Raw genomic sequence first — 21447 nt, 5'->3', positions numbered from 1 at the left:
TATGTGAGGTTTAGCTCTACAAAATATGTAATTTGAAGCAAGGTGCAGAAAAAGTTGTTTTTATTGACACTACATTTCAGCAGCCTCCAATCTATAACATTCTATTGGATCTGACTACATTCCATGCAAACTGCTAAAACATAGGTCATAAAACACATACCCCTCTGATATAACAAAATACAGGCATTGCATTAGAATGTTAAAGCTCCTCTCCAACACCCTCCTTGGTGATGAACCTTTTTTTTAATGTTTGCAGCAGTTTGAGCTGAGGCATTCACACAAAAAACTGTCCATGCCCACAGGTTGAAGACTAAAGGCACCTATGGTTTGGGGATTCCTTCACAATTGGAGGATTTGGCCATCACAATGGCGGAACAGATGAGAGCAGCGCCTACTTCATCATGCCTGAACATAATCCTAGCCCGGAGTATGGATCAGAGGCCTACCTGCCCCTGGTGGAGGGCCCTAAAACGAGAAACTTCAGATGTGAAAAAGGGGATACGACTGAAAATCCGCAGTCCACTGCAAGGACAGATGTGCCGATGATGGTAGCACCCACAAGTTAGAAGGAACTGTAATGCAGTGAGCCTCAGGTCCTGTTTTCCAGGCAATCCAGTCAGGTGTGGCTGGCACTGCATTACTGGAGAATGGAAGGACCAGTTCAGCCCCGTGGGCAGTGCTGGGAAAGGCAACAGGGGCACCTGCAAGCCTCACAACAGAATCAGCAAGAAAGCAACCAGCCCGATAACAAGGAGGATGGTGCTGGATGTGCGCCCAGGAGGCCCTGCACTGCTGAGACAGTGATGGGGCGATGGTGGAGACATGAGTGTCATTCTTCAGTTAGAGAAGCTAACTAATGCCAAAAACAATGCAGAGATAGATAGCCATAGTTCTCTGCTCAGTTTATGGTGTACAATAAAATCCCCACTGAAAATATTTGGAGACAAATCATAAACAGCATTATGTGATAAAAGTAGGACATATACTTATCAATCAGGGTTCCAAGGAGCAAAATTCACATACAACTCCTCTGCACAGTCTACAACTGAAAAAGGAGATGGTCTAAATTGCACCTTATTAAAAGAATTACTCTAATGAATATACATTCCTTCCCACAATTGCATTGATGATGACAACACAGGGCTTGCATTTACCACTATATATTTGTTCCAAATCCATCAGACTGTTAATATTCTGACACATATTCAAATAAGAAAATTAGAGCCTTACCTATCCAACCACAAATATAAAAGGAGAATGCATGCCACCTGCAGAAGAATGACTTATGGTCTTGTCATAAAGGAGTCTGTCCTCATTACAGAACACGGCTGTGGTAACTACACCATAACAGCTAGTCTTACCAGATTTTTATAATAGTGCCACCTCCATTGCCCAACCAATGCAAAGACCCAAACATATTCAATGTACACTGTTACACACGATGATTTATTACAAGTAATGCTTGTTTCCCTAATAGAATTTTTTAAGCAACCTTTTGGTAACATCCTCCAAATGTCATTTGTAGTACATATGTCACATTCGAGTTAATGTTCTAGTCTTGTAGAATGTTACTTGCATGACATGTATTCCACCAGAATGCTCTTTGTGATTCTGTCCTATGTTTATACTCAATTAAGGGTTCTGTTCCAAGGCAGTTGCTTGTAGCCTCTGTTGAGAAGAGTTTGCTCTTGTCTCTTCCCTTGTACATGAATAAAGGACTTCTTAACTTACCTGATGCTTCCTGCTATCTTCATCTACCACAACTTGGCGACGACTTTTGAAGAACCCTGTGTGTAGCTCAGCAGCACCTGCTTGAAGATTCTCCTTTTCAACACAAGCGTCTCGATGCAAAGATCTCAAGGAGAAACACAGTCACTGTTCTTTCTCGACGACAAGAGCGGACAGTTTTCATTTACTGCTCCGTTTTAGAAGAAAGCCTAAATTCAATTGCTTTGCCATTCCGTGACGTCAGCATCTCTTTGAAAGGTGACGTACACCTAGAAGCGTCTCCAGCCTGTTGCCTAGCAACATCTGAACGCCACTTCACTGACGCACTTCACTACTGTGTGAAACGTCAGTATTTCCCATTTCCTGGCTACAAAAAGATGCCACGCTGTCTCTACGTCATCGCGCATAAAGGCAGCGTCCCCACGTCAGCAGCCATTTTGAAGGGCCTCTCTTGGTTACCATAGTAACCCAGAACTACGGAGCTCTTCCACAGAAATTTAAAGTCTCCGGAGTTCCACGAACTGCTTATTTCTTCATGATACACACACCTATTGTGTATATACCATTACGCCTTTCAGGTTCTTTATTTTAATATTCTTTATGGTTCATCACGGCAATATACATGCCTGTATATCATTCATAACTATTTTTGAATGTAATGTTCCTCTGAACTATTGACCCTCACAGCGGTACACACCTCTGTTGTGTACCTGTCTCCTGCTCATATTTCTAATGCTATATTATTGGAATTTGAGGATCCACCGTACTTTTGGTCTTCACAGCGATACACACGCCCATTGTGTGTCCACCTCTTGCTCACATTTTTAACAGTTTTCAAATCTAGCCTGTATATATTTCCACCCAGTTGTTTCTCTGCACTTTAACATCTATATCATCTCAGTTTGTCAATTCATTTTTTTTCTTCCTCACCATGGCTTCTCAACACATATTTGTTGTTCCTCCACCTAATTTTTTTAGCCCAACCTGGCCAGCCAAGCATTCCCTGGGAAGATTGGATTCTCATGTTTGAGAACTATCTTGACGCTCTAGATGGTCAAGAATTTTCTGCAAAGAGAAAGAAAGCTCTCCTCTTAAGCACTCTTGGTAAAGAAGGCCAGCGTGTCTTTCGTTATCTCCCTCTAGCTCTTCAGGCCAATGGCCACGCACTTCCTGATCAATATTAAGAGGTAATCTGTCGACTAGAAGTGAGGTACGCAAAAGAAGAAAACGTTGTGATGAATAGATTGAAGTTCTACACCCAAAACCAAAAAGCTGGTGAGTCCATTGATGAGTTCATCTCTAGACTTAGAAAAATGTCCATTAAATGTAAATTCGGAAACATGACTGATGAGCTGATCAGAGATCAGCTCATAGTTCAATGCAACAACAAGAAAATCCAGGAACGTCTCTGGGCGGCGAAGAACCCCAATCTTAAAACGGCGATAGATTTGGCTAAAATCATAGAACAGTCCGAAGGCTGCATGAGAGAATTGGAAAAAATGATTCCAACAAATGATGTTAATGAGGTGTCTACTCAAGAGCTACCAGACTATGAGAAAAATGACGATGACCCCAGCGCCATCGCTGCTGTTAAGAACAAGACGTTTTCAAAGAAGCCTTTTAATCCTAAAGCTACAAGTAACTCTAAGCCTGCAAATGTTAGAATGTGTAACAAGTGTGGAAGTAGAGTACACAACTTAGATTCTAAGTTTTGTTTTAGCCACTAAACAAGTGTGTCTGAAATGTGGTCATATGGGACACTACCCCAGATTCTGAAGTAGCAGATTTCGCTCTAGTGTAGCCAGTGTGCACAGCTGAAGTCAACGAAAATGTCAAAATATTGGTGGTTGAGTCTGACCTAACCACCGAAAAAGAAGACAAGCTAAAGAATAGACCTAAAGCCACGTTTATAATTGATGGTCAAGATGTATGTGACGGTTGACACAGGCTCAAAATACACAATAATTCCCAAAGACGTTTTTGAAGAAAAGTGGGGTGCTAGACAACTTCTTCCTAAGGATATTTCACCAGGGGGATATCATGGAGAGTCCATTGACATACTTGGGTACTTTGATGCACACATCACTTTTTCTCATAGACACATTCAAGGGACGATATATGTGTCTAAATGTGGGCCAGCCATTCTTGGATGGGTACACCAGTACGATCTTAGGATCATTGTCATTGTCAACCCCCGTGCACCCACACAAGTCATGATCATTGAGGATGAGGGCTTAGATAAGATTCTCACAGAAGCCAGCAGTGTTTTTAGAGAAGAACTGGGTCAACTCAAAGGCAATTCTAAACGTATCTTAATTAAAAAAGGTTCTGTCTCGATTCAGCACAAGGTTAGGCGTGTTCCTATAGTTGTCAAAGAGGAAGTCAAGAGTCTCATTCATGATATGCTTACAGCGGGTGTCATAGAACCCGTAGAAGCTTCTCCATGGATTTCACCTATTGTGATCACCAAAAAGGCCGACAGTAAACTCTGCTTCTGTGTGGACTTGAGGTCTCTGAATCAATGTATGGTTGCTGACACATTTCCACTCCCAAATATCACAGAGTTAGTCACTACTCTGAAGGGCGTCTACGTTTTCTAAAAACTTGAGCTCAGAAGTGCGTACCACTAGATAAATCTGCACAAAGATTTGAAACACCTCACTGCTTTTATTACACCCCAGGGTACCTACCAATTAACACGTCTACACTATCAATGCCTCTGGAATTAAACCTAAGAGAGCCTTGTGCAATGACATCCAATTAGCTCCTCACCTCAATAATAAAGACCAGTTACGTTATTTCATGGGACTAATCGAGTACTATTCAAAATGTGTTAAGAATTTCTCAGACAAAACATCCTGTATGCGTTCTTTACTCAGGCGGGGGGTGAGTTTCTCATGGGGTACTCAGCAACAAGAATGTTTCAATTCTATCAGAAAGGAAATTTGAAATGCCAATGTTCTAGCTTCTTTTAATGTTAACAAGCCTATTTTAACAGTTGATACCAGTGCCACAGGCTTGGGGGCTATGTTATCACAGTCTAAAAGTGGGTCTGAACGTACTGTTGCCTTTGCTGCCAGAACACTGACCGATGCCAAGAAAAACTACTTGGTTATTGAGAGGGAAGCATTTGCTGCATCCTGGGCGGTGGAATATTTTAGAACATAACAGTGGGGCAAGAAATTTCTCCTGAGAACGGACCATAAACAGTTGGTCAAAGTTTTTTCCCCTGGTGGTACTCGGAAAGGTTCTGCCAGACTTGCTAAACTTGCATCAAAACTTCAAGAGTTTAAATACCTGATTGAATACATTCAGGGGTGGAAGAATATCCAGGCCGACTGCCTCTCTAAAATTTCTTTTGACTGGCTGACCGTTCTTGATCCTTGCATTTCTGGATGTGACGATTACTTTGCTGTGGCTTCCATTGAGGATGCTGTATTTGAAGGCGAGGGTGTTTTTGAGGCCAGTGATTGGGAACGTGAAATGAGCGATGATCACACTTTACAAGAAGTCATCAAACTTCTGAAATTGGGTCCCAGGAGGGAGAGTTGGCTCCCAGTTTCTATCCGACCTTATGTCAAAGTACTTGATGAACTTTCCCTTGACAGTAACAATGTCCTGGTCAAAGGAGAAAAATTCATTCCCGCCTTTGGCATCAGAAGAAAACTCCTAGCATTAGCCCATGAAGGCCATCTCGGTCAGACTCTCACTCAACGCAACCTCAAGAACCACTTCTGGTGGCTGGGCATTGATGCTCATGTAGTTGAGTGGGTAGAAAGTTGCTTAGTTTGTAAAGAAGGTGAAAAACAACTTAAAGTAGTTTCTAAGTCTAGTCATGCACACATTCAGAACCCAGGCTTAACCTGGCATTGCATCTGTCTTGACTTCATTGGTCCCATGGGGGAGCTGCATGAGAACGACAGGTTGTTGTTGTAGATGATGTGTTTTCTAAATGGCTAGTAGTTGAATTCACCAATAATGTCACTACTGAGATTTCCATTACATTTTTTAGCAATCTATTAAATGATGAGGGCATCCCCTGTTCTCATCACTGACAATGGCACTCAACTTGTCTCCAAGAAGATGCAAGCTTTCCTGAATAGTTGTGGGGTCTCTCATCATCGCCCTTCACTATACAACCCTCAAGGGAATGGTCTTTACGAGAGAGCTAACAAAGTAGTCAAAGGAATCCTCCAAATGGCCTCCGCCAATGGGTCAGTGGTACGGAAATTAGTCAACGAAATGCTTTGGGCCTATCGGACCACTCCCCTTGTTGACGGCCAGTCTTCCCCTTTTCAACTTATGAGGGGATGAGCTCCAGGCTCCAAACTTGTTCCCTCTTGAATGAAGCAACTAGTCACGTGGCAAGGGAGATGGTCTAATCTTCCTTTTCCCTCAAACTCTTCTTGTCATTTCAAGGTGGGTGACCTAGTCAAGATCAAAAGTGGTAGGGTGGGGAGAGGGTTGTCAAAGTTCAAGGGTCCCTTCAATGTGAAAAAAGTTCTGGACCATTGTGTCATCCTCAACAATAGTGAGTGTTGGAATTTCAGTCTTGTCGCATTATACCAAAGAAGGGTTGCTATCCCACAACAAGGAAAGCCCACCATTTCCTCTCCCAGTAGTGGTTATGTTCTACCTCAAGTTCCAGAGGAGGCTCCTCCTTCGGCCTCACCATTTGAAGATCTTGGTGGTGGGGGTGGTGACTCTCTCATATCTGTGAGTCCCTCTGTGCATGCATCAGACCTTATTTCAGACCTGACAGGCCTGGTCCTTCTCGTGCTTTAAGGTACCGCAGACCACCAGTTTATCTTCAAGACTTTGTTTGCTAGAATATGTTCACATTTCTTTTTTTCTTTTCTTCTTCTTCGTTTCTTTGTTATTGGAAAGAAAGAAGATGTGTAGTACATATGTCACATGAGGTATTGTATGAGGTATTGTTTTAGTCTTTGTAAAATGTTACTTGCATGACTTATATTCCACCAGAATGTTCTTGTGTTTCTGTTCTATGTTTGGACTCAATTAAACATTCTGTTCCAAGGCAGTTGCTTGTAGCCTCTGTTGAGATGAGTCCGCTCTTGTCTCTTCCCTTGTACATGAATAAAGGCCTTCCCAACTTACCTGCTGTTTCCTGCAATCTTCATCTACCTCATCATTCCACTGATTTCCTCAAAGGCATGTAGTTCTCTTTAAAACAGTTGTTTATTGAGCTCTTTAAGTATATTCATGTGTACAAAAAAATCCAACTACAGCTTACATTTTTTGTACCTACAGCTGGAACTTCTTCAGAGCTAAAGTAGATGTGAATCACCTTACATGAGCTATGCATTTGAGCATAGTCCAAACATTATAAGGCTTTGCTTAAATTAACGACGCCAAAGGGCACATTTAATGAAAATCCCAAACCCTCTGAATAGCCAAATATAATATGAAATACATGTGTTCCATCCAAATATAATATGAAATACACGTATTCCATATGTACAGTCTTGCATTGTCTTGTGAAACAAGTAGGTGTGACATATACTTGTTGCACTGCAGCAAGCGTTTTGGATTCCCAAACTATACTTAGCTTGCAACCTTTTTGTCACTGCCAGAATGCAAATAGGATGCGCGAAGATCCATAGTTACCTTATTCATTCCACACCTCAACCCTCCTCTTATCCTTCAACAACAAGAACTGTATCTTCCTGGACCCTTAGCAGGCTCGTATCTGCTGCTGAGAAGTTAGGGGTGAAAGCTTTTCCCATGTGCCATTACTCTTACTTGACAGAAAATAAATTTTTATTGCCCACTGTAGACCTGGTTTAATTCACCATATATACATCATGCTCAAATACCTTTCATTTCAGTAAGGCCATGGGGCTCTTTGTAAATCCAATTATAAACAATTTGTTACTCAAATAAAAGTGCATAACACACACTAGTCATACCTTAATCAGTTTAGCGGAAGAAAGAACCGCCTTGTAAGGAACAGTGGGTGCAGTCAAGATGACGGATGCATTGTACTCCTGCTCCAGACGTTGATTAAAAACCTCCATATGTAGAAGTCCCAGAAAACCTAGTCTATCATGAATATAAAACAAAAGGTGAACAGCAAAGGACACATCTACTAGTCATCTTTAGTTATTTCAATATCTAATTAATACGTTTTAATAGAAGCTTAAGCAAAAGCACACTACCGGCTACTCCATTATTGCCCAAAAATGTATATTTTATTGACTCCAACTACCCTGAAGGTTATTAGAAAAATAAACAACAGTAAAAAACATAAATAGTATTTAACACGTTAATTCTAAAATTTCTATAACAAGGCAGACAATTACAAAATTAACAAAGTTAGAAATAATAAATAAATACAAAATAATCAAACAAGTTCACAAAATGAGAAAAGCAAATAAAAGGGCATTTCCAAAATGCTAGAAATTCTGTAGTCATAATAAATTAAAGGTATGCGAATAACTTAAAAAAGAAGATATATGAGCCAAGTCTGGGCACCAAGAATAACAAGCACAGGCAAGCCCAATGCGTCTGGTGTTAGCCACAAGCCCTTTGACTTTGTCAGTGCTTGTTCTGTGATCGTTTTTGCAAAACCTTATTGTTGTGGAAGCTGCTGGGCCCTCATTCATCCTAAAAAAAAATAATTATTAAAAGCAAAAATATTTTTGGCTCTTAAAAAGGACACCATCAGTTATAGTGAAAATAGCCAATGGCTAAAGCGGGCTGACCCAATGTCCCATGCTGTAGTGAGTGGAGAAAAATATGAACAACACAATAATAGATCAATGGGTGAAGCGGGCTGGCTGAAAGTCCTTATAAGTATATTATGCATATAATTCTAGTGAAATCAAAAGGCTTATGTTAGAACTGGGGGTCTCTAATTGGCAGAGGTAAGTACCTTTGACCAAGTTGGGACCCTCACTTCTAGTTAGGGTAAAAGGATATATACAGTAGATAACCCCTGCTCACACCCTAGGTAGCTTGGCACGAGCAGACAGGCTTACCCACAAGGCAATGTGTTAAAGTATTTGCACTCAATCACCACAATAATTCCACAGTACTCCACAAAGGTAGACCACACAGGTAGTTATATGTAAAAAATATATCTTTATCTAGTTTCAGCAGTAAAAATAAAACAGTTACAAGATGATAGCTCTCAATCAAAGGTTTCACTTAATCTTGATGGTTGCGCTTAACTTGTTAGGAAGTTCTTATTAAAAAAAGTCTCAAGTCTCTTAAAATTAGCACCAAAAACAATGCCACTGTACAATAGGCCAAAGTCAGCCCTTCGCTAACCCTGCACAAGCCCTGCTAGGGCGCCTCACCGTATTGCTCTTTTAGGGACAATCTCGGCGGGAGAGGAGCCTTTCACAAAGCCTCGGCCGGTCCCGTCAGCTCTCCGCCCGCTCTCGACAATCCAGCGAGCGGCGGGGAGCTAGCTTGACACTTCGATCTGGGACGGCAGGCCGGGGGCGGTAAATACTCGCGTTGCTCCCTCGGCGAGGACGGGTCACTCTTCCGCTTCGAGCGCGGCTCCGGCGTTCGTTGACAAGGCTTCCTGGGGACAGACCAATGAGGTCGCGGCTCCACAGACGAGCCTCTACATACACCCGGGAGTCAGCCAATGACAGTGCGGCTCTCGGGACAAGCCCCTGATGATGCTGAGCCGGCAGCCAATCAGTGCGCGGCCTCGGAGATGACACGGCGGCGCTGGGCCAATCCCAGCGCGGCGTTCACTGAGGGGGCTTGTTTCATTTAGCCAATGGGAGCGCGGCGGCTTCGATCTCCGTCTCCGCCGCTCCGGCCAGGGAGGGCGAACTTCTCAGGGTGTTTTTGGCCCCGGGCAGAGGCGATGAAAAGGCGATAAGTGATTTTTGGGCCACAGGTCGTGCCTAGACCGCCCACAAGGCCACCAGTTCGCTGGGGATGATTCTTGACGCAGGGAGGCACCACGATACTCCGATCACCCTCGAATATGTGCCGATGAGCACATCGATCTTCTCCCACGGCCAGCAGTTAGGAACACGCGCTGAGGGCAAAACACAGCGCGATCTTCACAGCAATTTGGCAATGCTTGGGAACCTTTTAACCCTGGGTTCCAGGACAGGAGGCCAGCTCTTCTCAGGCCCTTGGAGATTCTTGCAGAGACACAGCACACAGCAAAGTCTTGGTAGTTCAAGCAGGTAGGGGCACAGCACACAGCAAAGCCCTTCTTCTTCTCTCCTTCAGTTGGATAGCAGGATAGGTCAGCCCTTAGAGCACACAGCCAGGCAGTCTTCCTTCAGTTCCTTCAGCAGTCCTTCTTCTGGCAGAGGTTCCTCTTGATTGTAGAATCTGATTCTCTGTTGTCAGGGGTCCTTCTCTTATACCCCTAAAAGTCTTTGAAGTCTTTGTGCAAGTGGGTCCTGAGCCCGGTCTAAACCAGTTCTGGGTGTTGCTGGAGCACTTGGGCTTCCTGGCTTCCTTCTTCCTTTCAGTGTGAGGGGCAGAGGTGACAGTCGCCCAGCGGGAGGTGGAGCCAGCATTGTGGCAGGCAGGCACAGCCCTATTCACTCCCAGGTGCTATCTCCTCCCACCACTCTAGTTGCAGATGCAGTCATTCAAGCACGGGCTGACTCAGACAACCTCGTGGGGGCTCCCCAGCCCCTTGTCACCCTCAAACCAGACAGTCAATCCACAAGCAGGCCCAGGCACACAGAAGGGTTAGACAAGAGAACAGCCACTTTCTAAAAGTCCTGTTCTCAAACACAGAATTTAAAAACAACCTTTCCTAAAAGATGTGTTATTAAATTCTGAGTTCAGGGATATCAATCACTTATGTCCCATCTTGTTCCTATGAGAAGATAGGCAGGTATCCATTGGGACCAGCCTCCCCCATGTTAGTCTATGGAGCAAGATAACCTTGCAGCAGTGAGCACACAAAATGGCTTCTGCTCACTACCAGAGCATGTTACCTGCACTAGTACATGCTCTACCTTTCCTATACACTGCACCCTGCCCAGGGGGGTACCTTGAGCCTTCCATAGGGGTGACCAATGTGTACATAAAGGGAAGGGTTAGGACCAGCCAGTGGAGACACTGGCCAGGAGGACATGGCAGTTCACTGACTGCACATAGGCACTGCAGTGGCAGGCCTGAGACACCATTTTAGGGCTACTTATGTGGGTGGCGCAATCAGCGCTGCAGGCCCACTAGTAGCATCTGTCATCACCAGCCCTGGCACACACAGTGCACTTTACTAGGGACTTCATGGTGATACAAATATGCCAATCAGGTATACCCAATCAATATGATAATTTACATAGGGAGCACTTACACTCTGGCACTGATCAGCAGTGGCAGAGTGTCCAAAGCATCTAAACCAGCAAAAACAAAATCCCGCACAGCATCAAAAATACAGGAGGCAGAGGCAAAAAGATAGGGGAAAACCACACCAAGGGTGTCAGGTCTAACAGCTTGGTTAACGCCAGACTTGAAGATTGAGTAACAGCGTTGTTTAGGAGGGAATCTTTAGGAGTAGCAAAAAAAGAGGGCTAGCCTGCATTGATGAAAACTAGTCAAAGTAGGTAAGGCCTTAAAATATGTTTCCTAAAGCATACTGTAAAATGTATGGAACAGCATAAACAGCATTGAAATTTCCATACATCAATGTAAAACACTGGAAAGAGTTTGGAGTACTACGATATCTGTGCAAAAATTGGGAATCTTGAAGCACTTAAAATATATCTAAAGAGCATAAAAAACACCTGATATGTATAATAAAGTTTCCATCACCCACGCCTACAAATCTCTCTACAACATCGGACCCACATACCTGATTGAGAGAGTATCCTTCCACGTGCCCAAGACGAACCTCACCCTGGCAGAGGTCCTCCGTATCCGCAGAAACAGAGCAAGCGGGAGAGCCTTCTCCTACATTGCTGCCAAGAACTAGAACAAGCTCCCCGTGAACATCAGACGCTCCCCTACACTGCACACCTTCAGGAAGGACCTCAAAACCTGGCTCTTTGACTGATCAGGATACTCAAAGATACTGGCTACCAGATTAGATGACCTGCTTCTTGACTTGATTCACCCATATCAATCTGGATTCATCAAAGACAGGCAAATGTATGATAACATCCGGAGAGTCATTATTATTATTATTATTATTATTATTATTAAAGGCTTTTATATCACGCTCTATTACTAAAAAAATAGTATCCTGGCGCGTTGAAGGCAGAGCAGACTGGGGGAGCGTAAATAACTAGGAATACAGAAAGTAGGGAGGTTTAGACTATAATATTAAAAAGATGGGTTTTTAGACCCTTCTTAAAAGAACCAAGAGTCGGTGCAGTTTTTAAATGAAGAGGTAAAGTATTCCAGGATTTCGCTGCTCTCACTGAGATTGATTGGCCACCAAGTCTGCAATATTTAAATTTGGGGACAGTCATTTGGCACAGATTGGCCGAGCGCAAAGGGCGATTGGGAATATACAGGCAGAACCTTTTTCTCAGGTAGACAGGACCAGTGTGGTGGATGGCCCGATACGCCAGCACTAGGATTTTAAACAAAATCCTGTGGGCAACAGGGAGCCAGTGCAAAGCACGGAGAAGAGGTCGAGCACTGGAACGCCTTGGGACATTAAACAGAAGTCTGGCGGCGGCGTTCTGAATAACCTGAAGGCGGTGAATCAGGTAAGCCGGCAAGCCAGAAAACAGTCCATTAGCGTAGTCTAACCGAGAGAGTACTAATGCCCGAATGACAGTCTCTTTAGCTTCTTTTGGTAACAGAGGGAAAAACCTGCGCAAAGTTTTTAAAGTGAAAAAACAGACTCCAGTGACTTTATTTATATGGTCCTCGAACTTAAGGTTCTTACCAAACCAAACCCCCAAATTTTTCACTGGGCCCGAAGCAGCTTTTGGAGGGGGTAGGTCGGTAGGCCAAAGACAATCACTAAAATCCTCAGGAAAAGAACCATATAGCAGGATCTCGGATTTGCTTTCATTACATTTTAGCTGGGCATTAGCTAACCATTGGAAGACAGAAGATAGGCATAATTGGGCCGCCGACGTATCTAAATTATCTTTGGGCCAAGTAAACAGAAGTTGCGTATCGTCGGCGTACGCCATAATTTTTGCCCCTAACTGTTCAGCCAGGTAAATCAGAGGGGTAAGATAAATATTGAAAAGCAATGGGCTTAACATGGACCCCTGAGGAACACCAGTAGAAAGCAGTTTAGGAGTGGAAGCAAAGGGGGGCAACCAAACTTGTTGCGTGCGGTTTTTTAAAAATGAGGTCAGCCAGTCAAATGCGGAGCCAGTAATACCTATATCGGCTAGTCTGGAGAGTAGAAGGGAGTGAGGCACCGTATCGAAGGCAGCAGAGAGGTCCAATAAAATCAGAGCCGCTCTGCCACCCCCGTCAAGACACTCCCGAATAGCCTCCGATATTTCGACTAAAGCCGTCTCAGTACTATAGGCGGCCCTAAAGCCAGACTGGGCTGGGTGTAGGGCCTCCGTGGATTCCACGAATTTCTCCAGTTGACCAAAAACAATCTTTTCGCATACTTTTGCAAGCGCTGGCAGCAAAGATATTGGTCGAAAATTGGACGGGGTGGCCGGATCAAGACCATTTTTTTTTAATAGTGGGAGCAGTTTTGCTTGTTTCCAACAGTCGGGGACGGTAGCTGAGTGGAGCGAGAGGTTAATGATCTTGGTTACCTCCTTTCCCACCGATTCCGCTACACCCGCAAGTACTCTGGCCGGGCATGGGTCAGAGGGAGATCCAGATTTTAAGGCAGCAACAATGGCAGTGATGTCCGAATCTAGTTGAGGGGTAAAGTTGGCCAGTTGGGCGATGCGTCTGGGCATTAAAGGAAGCGGAGTTGTTAGAAGAGAAGAAGGGCCATTACAAACATTTTGCAGGTCCACCTGAATTTTGGCAATTTTTTCAACGAAGAACTCAGATAGTTCTTCGCACCATTCTTCTGATGCGGACAGCAAAGGTTTTGATGCACAGGGGGATACAAAGCTATTGACAATCGCAAATATTTCCTTGCTGTTGTTGTTAGCTTTGCTGATGCGCCCTGCATAGTAGCTACTTTTGGCAGATCTGATGGCTGCATAGTACTTTTTTTGTGCAGTCCGCAGATCCTTTTTCGCCTCAGGCAGGTAAGCTAGTCTCCATAACCTCTCCAGCTTTTTACAGCCTGATTTGAGGTCTCGGAGAGCAGGACAAAACCAAGGTTTAGAAGGGGTAGAACGGAGTCTACAGACCCGACTGCTCTTAATTGTTGCGGCAGTCGCACACTCCACCCATAGGTTAAATGCGCTGGCTGCAGCATCAATGTCAGGAGGGAGCAGTGGGCGAGAGGCAACAAGACCAGCTGAGAGAGTATTTAAGTTGATCTTCTGTGTGTGGGCAATTTGGGGCATTCATCTGATCGAGAACACCACTAAGAAACTGATTCCTGCAGTTCTATTAGCATTGGAAGCCAAGAAGGTTTTCAACCGGATGGATTGGCCCTTCCTGTTACACACGCTTCATAAATTTGGTTTCTGTGAACAACTTATCACCAAGGTCAAGGCCAATTAGGCCCTGCTGAGCGCCAGAGTGTTGGTGTATGGAGTGAGCTTGGAACCTTTCCAATTGGCAAGAGGGACGAGACAAGGGTGACCTTGTTATTTGCTCTAAGCATTGAACCATTAGCGGCTATGATGCGCGACCCCAAAGATCAAAGGCATAAACTTTGACTCAAAAGAGCCTAAGGTATCGCTTTTTGCAGACAATGTCCTCTTAGCTCTGAAATCGCCCTAAAAATCGCTGGCGGTGCTCCTAGGGGAGCTTGGTCGCTTTTAATGGGCGGCAGGGTTCTGTGTTAATTTAACCAAATCCTTTTTACTAAACTGGACTCTGCCCTATCCAAAGTGGAAGTGATCAGGACAAATCCGCCATTCCAATGGGCTAAGAGGGACATTAAATATTTAGGTATTAAGATTACACCTAGCATTCCGTATCGCTTTCGCGCTATGCCCCAATATTTCAACAACTGAAGACTCATCTTCACCGATCAGCCCCTTTATACTGGCCCTGGCTGAGGAGAATCCATGCAGTTAAAATGACGGTATTGCCTAAGCTACTCTATCTTTTTTCAGGTTTTCCCATTGAGCTAGAACGTACTTATCTCCCGGTCCCTCGAGCCTTAATAATGCAGTTTGTGTGGCAAAATCAAGGCCATGACTGCCTTACAAACTGCTGTGATTCCCCAGGTCCACTCGTGATATGGCCCTGCCCGAAGTCAATCTTTACTATAAGGCAGCCCAGCTGAGGGTGATCCCTGAGTGGTATGTCCGAGAGTCAGACAAACGCTGGCATATGAACAGGTCAGTTGTGGGGAAATACATCTGGGACCTCCTATGGAAGCCCAGGGCAGACAGGCATTGGAATGCATATCTAAGCACTCCTACTAAGACTTCAGGTATGGGACGAGATGCTTAGACATACTTCCTGGACTACCCTTCCCTCACCTCTTACACCTATTCACTTCAACCCCACGCTTTTCTTCCGGCGCTGCATATGGCCTTCCTCAAGGCGTGGTGGGTGAGGGGGATGACTTACAATATCTGATTTATTCCATAACTGGGACATTTTGACCTTTGAAAACTGTTGGCGGGAATTCCACCTCCCACCTACGGAACACTTTTGTTATACTCAACTAGCCCACTGGGTGCTTCAGCCGGCTGTGAGGGAGGCGGCCAGTAGGAGCTCGACCCCTATCGAAAACCTAGCTGTGCAGGGGAGTGGCACCAAGGGGTGTAACACTTTTCTGTACACTCTTATTGTATTTCCTGCTTACACCGTGGCTGCGGCATATGGAACTCTGGTTCCAGACATTGGGCGTCACCATTCTCAGAGGCTTGTTGGTCCAAGCTGTAGCGGGATATGCTTTGATTTAATCACTCCAAGGGCATGAGGGAGGCACATTATAAACTTTTGTTTGATTTGCACCTCTACCCCACTAAACACAAAAAAGTCTTTCCACACACGTCTGACATTTGCAGTAGAGATTGTGGCATGTTAGGTGACTTTAAGCATATTTGGTGGGACTGCCCAAGTATTCAACCCTTTTCGGCCGAGATTCTTGCCCAGCTCAAGGAGATTCTAGGGAACCTGGTCTCTTCTGATCCTGGATTTGTACTATTTGGGTCAAGAAGTGATTTATTGAAGTATTTAACCTTTGGGGATTAGACAATAATGTGGTTTTGTCTGGGTGCTGCGGAAATGGCAGTAGCGGCTGCATAGAACTGTAAGGAGGAACCCTCAATGACCCAATGGCATGCAAGGTTAAGGAGATCGGTTACTATGTAGCGGATGGCGGATATATTATCAGATTCTTATAAAAATGTTGAGTATATATGGGGTCCTATTGTACATTATCTCTCTGTGGGTCTACCACTATGTGGCTGCCCTTTCAGAACGAGAGCCCTGATGGGGGTTGCAGTATGTGGGAGGGGAGAAGGGAGTTTAGGAATACGCCACCCTGCTGCTTGCTAGCTGTATCCCAGCTTGGAGATGATGATCCCACTCATATAATTACAAGAGTCCTCATGTACTGTAGTTCTTTTGGGGTTAGGTTTTGCCATAGGGAGAGGGTGTTGGGGGTTGAAGAAGGAGTAGTTTCTGTCCTGTAACTCCAGTTCTGTAGTAGGGGTATCTCTGTTATAGTCATAATCTAGTGAATAGTCCCGCCCATGTGCGTGGACCCCGGAGCAATCAAAAATAATCTCTTACAGTGTCAAAAAATGCAGAAATGCATAGACACTTAAGAGAGAATTTAAAGACAGATAATGCAGCCAAAAAGGCTACACTGTCCAGTACTTCAACTAGAAATTCCACCATAAAATCCACAAAACAGCAAAGCCTGTACAGATTTCCCTTGCTTAACAGCAAAATCCCTCAGGAATGATAGAGAGAAGAACCTGGACAGACAAGCCCCATAGGCTGCCATTATGTGGCTTAAACAGGATACTGTGCCTTTAAGGAACCTTCCAGAACCTTCTCCCAGTATCCCAGAATGCATAGCAGGTCCAACTTAGTTTCAGTTCTTTTTGAAGGCGTAAAAAACGCCAGACCTGTAGCATTACGTACATGAATAACTCTCCACCAGGGAGGCGGGAGGGCGCTTATGACTATAACAGAGATACCCCTACTACAGAACTGGAGTTACAGGACAGAAACTACTCCTTCTGTAGTAGGGGATCTCTGTGTATAGTCATAATCTAGTGAATAGAATGGCAAGCCCATCCCCACACCAAGCGGCGGTGGAGAATACAAAATTACGCCACTATTGTGCGAACAGATTCCGCAGCGAAGCCTGCCCAACCTGAGCGTCTGCCCTGGCGTCAGTGTCCAGGCAGTAATGCTTAGCAAAGGTATGGACCGACTTCCAAGTGGTCGCCTTGCAGATCTCTGCAATGGGAACATTACGAAGCATAGCTGTCGTAGCAGCTTTGCCCCTGGTGGAATGAGCCTTAGGTTTGCCCCCTAAGGTCTTATTAGCTTTGTAGTAACACAACTGTATGCAGGACACAATCCACCTCGAGATGGACTGTTTAGAGGTAGCAAGACCTGTCCTGACTGAGCCATAATTGATGAACAATTGGTCTGACCTACGAATATCTTTAGTCTTATCAAGATAAAACTTCAGCACCCTCCTCACATCCAGGGAATGTAAAGACCTTTCCGCTGGAGATGAAGGATTCTGAAAGAACGTAGGCAAAGTGATAGTCTGGTTGATATGAAAATCAGAAACAACCTTGGGAAGAAACTTAGGGTGAGTACGCATAACAACCTTAGCATTATGAAATACAGTATAAGGTTCTTGGCAACACAATGCCTGAATCTCACTCACCCTGCGGGCCGATGTAATGGCCACGAGGAACGCCGCCTTCCAGGACAGGTGCTGCAACGAAGCCTTATGAATGGGTTAAAAAGGCTCCTTCATCAATCTCGACAGCACCACATTCAGGTCCCACGAAGGCGAAGGAAGCCGGACAGGAGGGAACACTTTCTTCAAGCCTTCCAAAAAATCTTTGATCACAGGGATCTGGAAAAAGGAAGTCTGTGAAGGGCCTTTCCTGTAGGCAGTCAAAGCAGCCAGATGAACCTTAATGGAATGGACATTAAGGCCCGACTGCGCCAGATGTAGCAGATATGGAAGGATGACATCTTCCTTGCATGTCGTAGGGTCATAGTTCTTAGACTTGCACCAGATGCAAAACCTCTTCCACTTGTAAGCATAAGAAGTCCTAGTGGAAGGTCGCTTAGCCTCCTTCAGTATGTCCATACAATCCTCTGGGAGATTCAGATGGCCATATTGCACTATTTCAGGAGCCATGCCGCCAAACTCAAAGACGAGAGGTTGGGGTGCACCATCCGCCCCCCGAACTTCGTGAGAAGGTCCGGCCTGCACGGCAGCTTCATGTGAGGAAGGAGAGATCGGTGAAGCAGGTCCGTGAACCACCACTGTCTGGGCCATTCCGGGGCAATCAGAATCATTCTCGCCCTGGATTGGGACAGCTTGATGAGAACCGCCGGAATCAGGGGAATTGGTGGAAAAGCGTACAGAAAGCTGTTCGACCAGTTGATCCATAACGCGTTCCCCAGCGTCCCCGGCTGGTAGTACCTGGAGGCGAAGCCTCGGCATTTGCTGTTTTCGGCAGTGGCGAACAGATCGACGTCTGGAGTTCCCCACCTTGCGAAGACTTCTCCTAGAACTTCGTCGTTTATGACCCATTCGTGGTTTTCCTGAATGAGTCTGCTCAGTTCGTCTGCCTGAACATTCTGCACACCTGGCAGATGGGTAGCCGTTATCGACAGTCCTCGAGCCAGAAGCCAGTGCCAGATCGCCTGCGCCTCCTGCGACAGAGTGCGTGATCCCGAGCCCCCCTGCTTGTTGAGGTAATACATCGTTGTCGTATTGTCCGTCTCAACAAGCAGAGAGTTGGTCTGAAAGGACGGATGAAAAGCCTTCAGTGCCAAGTGAACAGCTCTGAGTTCCAGGAAATTGATGTGGTACGTGGACTCCGTCTGAGACCACGTCCCTTGAATCTGTAGGTCTCCGGAGTGCGCTCCCCAGCCTTGGAGAGACGCATCCGTCACGATGGTCTGTGTGGGAATGTCCTTGTGGAAGGGAACACCTCTGAGAAGATTCTCCTTCGAGCACCACCACTTCAGAGACTGAAGAGCATGTAGAGACAGTCGTATCTTGTCGTCCCAAGATCCTCTCCTCTGGTCCCACTGATCTTCCAAGCACTCCTGCAGCGGTCTCATGTGCAGCCGCGCATGTGATGTCAGGAAGATACACGAGGCCATCGATCCCAGCAGAGAAGACACCGTCCTCACTGTCGTGGATGGAGCGGACATGAGAGCCTGAGCCTTCCGAAGGAGTGATAAACGTCGTTCTTCCGAAGGAGACACGCTTGCTGACAGCGTATTGATGGAGGCTCCCAAGTACTGGATACACTGTACCGGAGTCAGGACAGACTTGGACATGTTGATGTGCAACCCCAGCTTGTTCAAGAGAACGCACGTCTTCTGGAAGTGCGCTTGAGCTTCCGAGAAGGAGGAGGCCTTGATCAACCAATCGTCCAGGTACGGGTAGACAAACACCTTGTTCTTCCTCAGGTGTGCCGCTATCACTGCCATGCATTTCGAGAACGTCCTGGGCGCAGACTTCAGCCCGAAGGGAAGCACCTTGTACTGATAGTGATGGGTGCCGACCTGAAAGCGCAGAAGCTTTCTGTGTTTGCATGCAATTGGCACATGGAAGTATGCATCCTGTAGATCTATGGCACACATCCAGTCTCCTCGTTGCAGCTGAGGATAGATCTGATGCAACGACAGCATGCGAAACTTTTCTCTGCGAATCCACTTGTTTGCCTGTCGCAAGTCCAGAATGGGCCTGAACTCGTTCTTGTCCTTCTTGCGGACGAGAAAGAACCGAGAGTAAAGACCTCTTCCTCTTTGAGACAGAGGTACGTCCTCTATCGCCCTTTTCCTCAGCAGAATGTCTGCCTCCGCCTGGAGCTCTCGCAGTTGGTACTGTGAGCTGACCGGGGGGATCGATGGAGGAGGGCTGATGAACCGAAGACTGTATCCATTGCAAACAATATTCAGCACCCACTTGTCCTGAGTAATTTTTCTCCACTCTGCCAGAAAAAATTGAACGCTTTCCCCCACCGGAGCGGGTAACGGACGAGGGGGAAGTAACTGCTCAGGGTCGAGACCCGGCCGGGCCCTTGGACGCGGTAGAGGATTGCTGTCCACCTCTACCCCTCTGACGCTTCTGGAAGGGTCTTCTGTACTGTTGCTGCTGTTGCTGCTGCTGATGTTGTCCAGCAGACTGTCCCCTTCCACGACCCTGCAACCCGAACCGTCGTTGGAACTGGCGGTAGGGTTTCTTTTCCTTGGGCTTCTCCAAGCCCACTGCCGTCAGGGTCTCCGCCTCGGCCTTCATCCTGGCCATCTCGTCATCTGCGTGTTTTCCGAAGAGGGTATCTCCGGAAAACGGGAGATTCGCCACACGTTGTTGCGCTTCCGGTTTAAGCGACGTCAACCTGAGCCAAGCATGGCGTCTCTGGTTAATCCCGTGGCAGTATCCGTGCGCTGACAGCAAGGAGATATCCGCCGCGGCGCTGATGGCCTGGTTAGAGACCAGCATCCCCTCCTGGACGATCTCCATGAAGTCCTCTCTGCGGTCACGAGGAACAAGGTCCGCAAACTGCTCCATTGAGTCCCACAGTGCACGGTCGTAACGCCCCAACAACGCCGAGTCACTGGCGGCCTTCATCGAAGAGGAGGACGTACCACACGCTTTCCGACCAGCAGAGTCGATCCAGCGGCTCTCTTTGTCCGGAGGCACCGTGGACGCAGGGGAGGTGGCATGAAGCTTCCGGGCCGCCGTCACAATCACCGAATCCGGTACCGGGTCCTTTCTCAAGAAGGCTGGGTCCGAGTCCGGAGCTCTGTACTTTTTGAGGAGCCTGGAAGGCGCAGACTTCACTACTGCCGGTGTCAGGAAGAGCTGTTCAGCCGGCTCGAGGAGCCCCGGCACCAGAGGCAGCAGGGGGCGAAACATGTGTCTTTTATGTAATGTCTCAAAGATCACAGAAGTCGAAGGTGTAGGCGCTTCAACCTTGATCCCCAACTTCGCCGCTCCACGCAGGAGAACCTCCTGGAATGTGCCGATCATCGTCTATAGGGGACACCCTAGTCTCCGGCGAATCAGACAGTGTGGGCGAGTAAGAACGGGTCCCAGATGCAGAACGTGACCTGGACCTACGCCTCCTATGGTGATGCCTGGATCTCGATGAAGATCCACGTCCACTCCTAGATCTGTCCCTTCTCCCCGAGCGAGACCTCGATCTCTTGGGTCTTGGACGTTCCGTTGGCCTCCCCGGTTCAGAAGCCCTAGGCTTCCTAGGAGTCTTCTTCGGTGGCGTCGGATACTTGGGCATCGACACCGCCCTCGGCGGAACCGGGGGTGGGGGAGTAACCGGACGCGGGGCCTGCGGAGCCGGCAACGGAGGAGGGGTCGGAGCCTTCGGAGGCGGACTCTTCGGTAAAGGAGGCAGCGAAGGAGGCGCAGAAGGCTTCTTCGGGGTATATACCTCGGAATACGCCGTTCCCGGCGAGCCATCATCCTGTTCGGACTGTGGGGAGCCCCCCACAGTCCTGGGC

The 21447-nt window shown here is 46.4% G+C and overlaps 1 protein-coding gene across 2 annotated transcripts in view; it reads right to left on the bottom strand.

The window, feature by feature from the left end:
- Positions 1 to 21447, bottom strand: part of GUF1 (GTP binding elongation factor GUF1) — a 313519-nt gene that overhangs the window by 123922 nt on the left and 168150 nt on the right. For both annotated transcript variants that reach the window (XM_078678240.1, XM_078678239.1), the window contains exon 12: positions 7659 to 7791. In XM_078678240.1, coding sequence (XP_078534366.1) covers positions 7659 to 7791 — 133 coding nt within the window. The remainder of the gene's footprint in view (positions 1 to 7658; positions 7792 to 21447) is intronic.

Source organism: Lissotriton helveticus, chromosome 2_2 (assembly GCF_964261635.1).
Source record: "Lissotriton helveticus chromosome 2_2, aLisHel1.1, whole genome shotgun sequence".
Lineage (NCBI taxonomy): Eukaryota > Metazoa > Chordata > Amphibia > Caudata > Salamandridae > Lissotriton > Lissotriton helveticus.
This window is presented reverse-complemented; position numbering and strand designations above follow the sequence as displayed.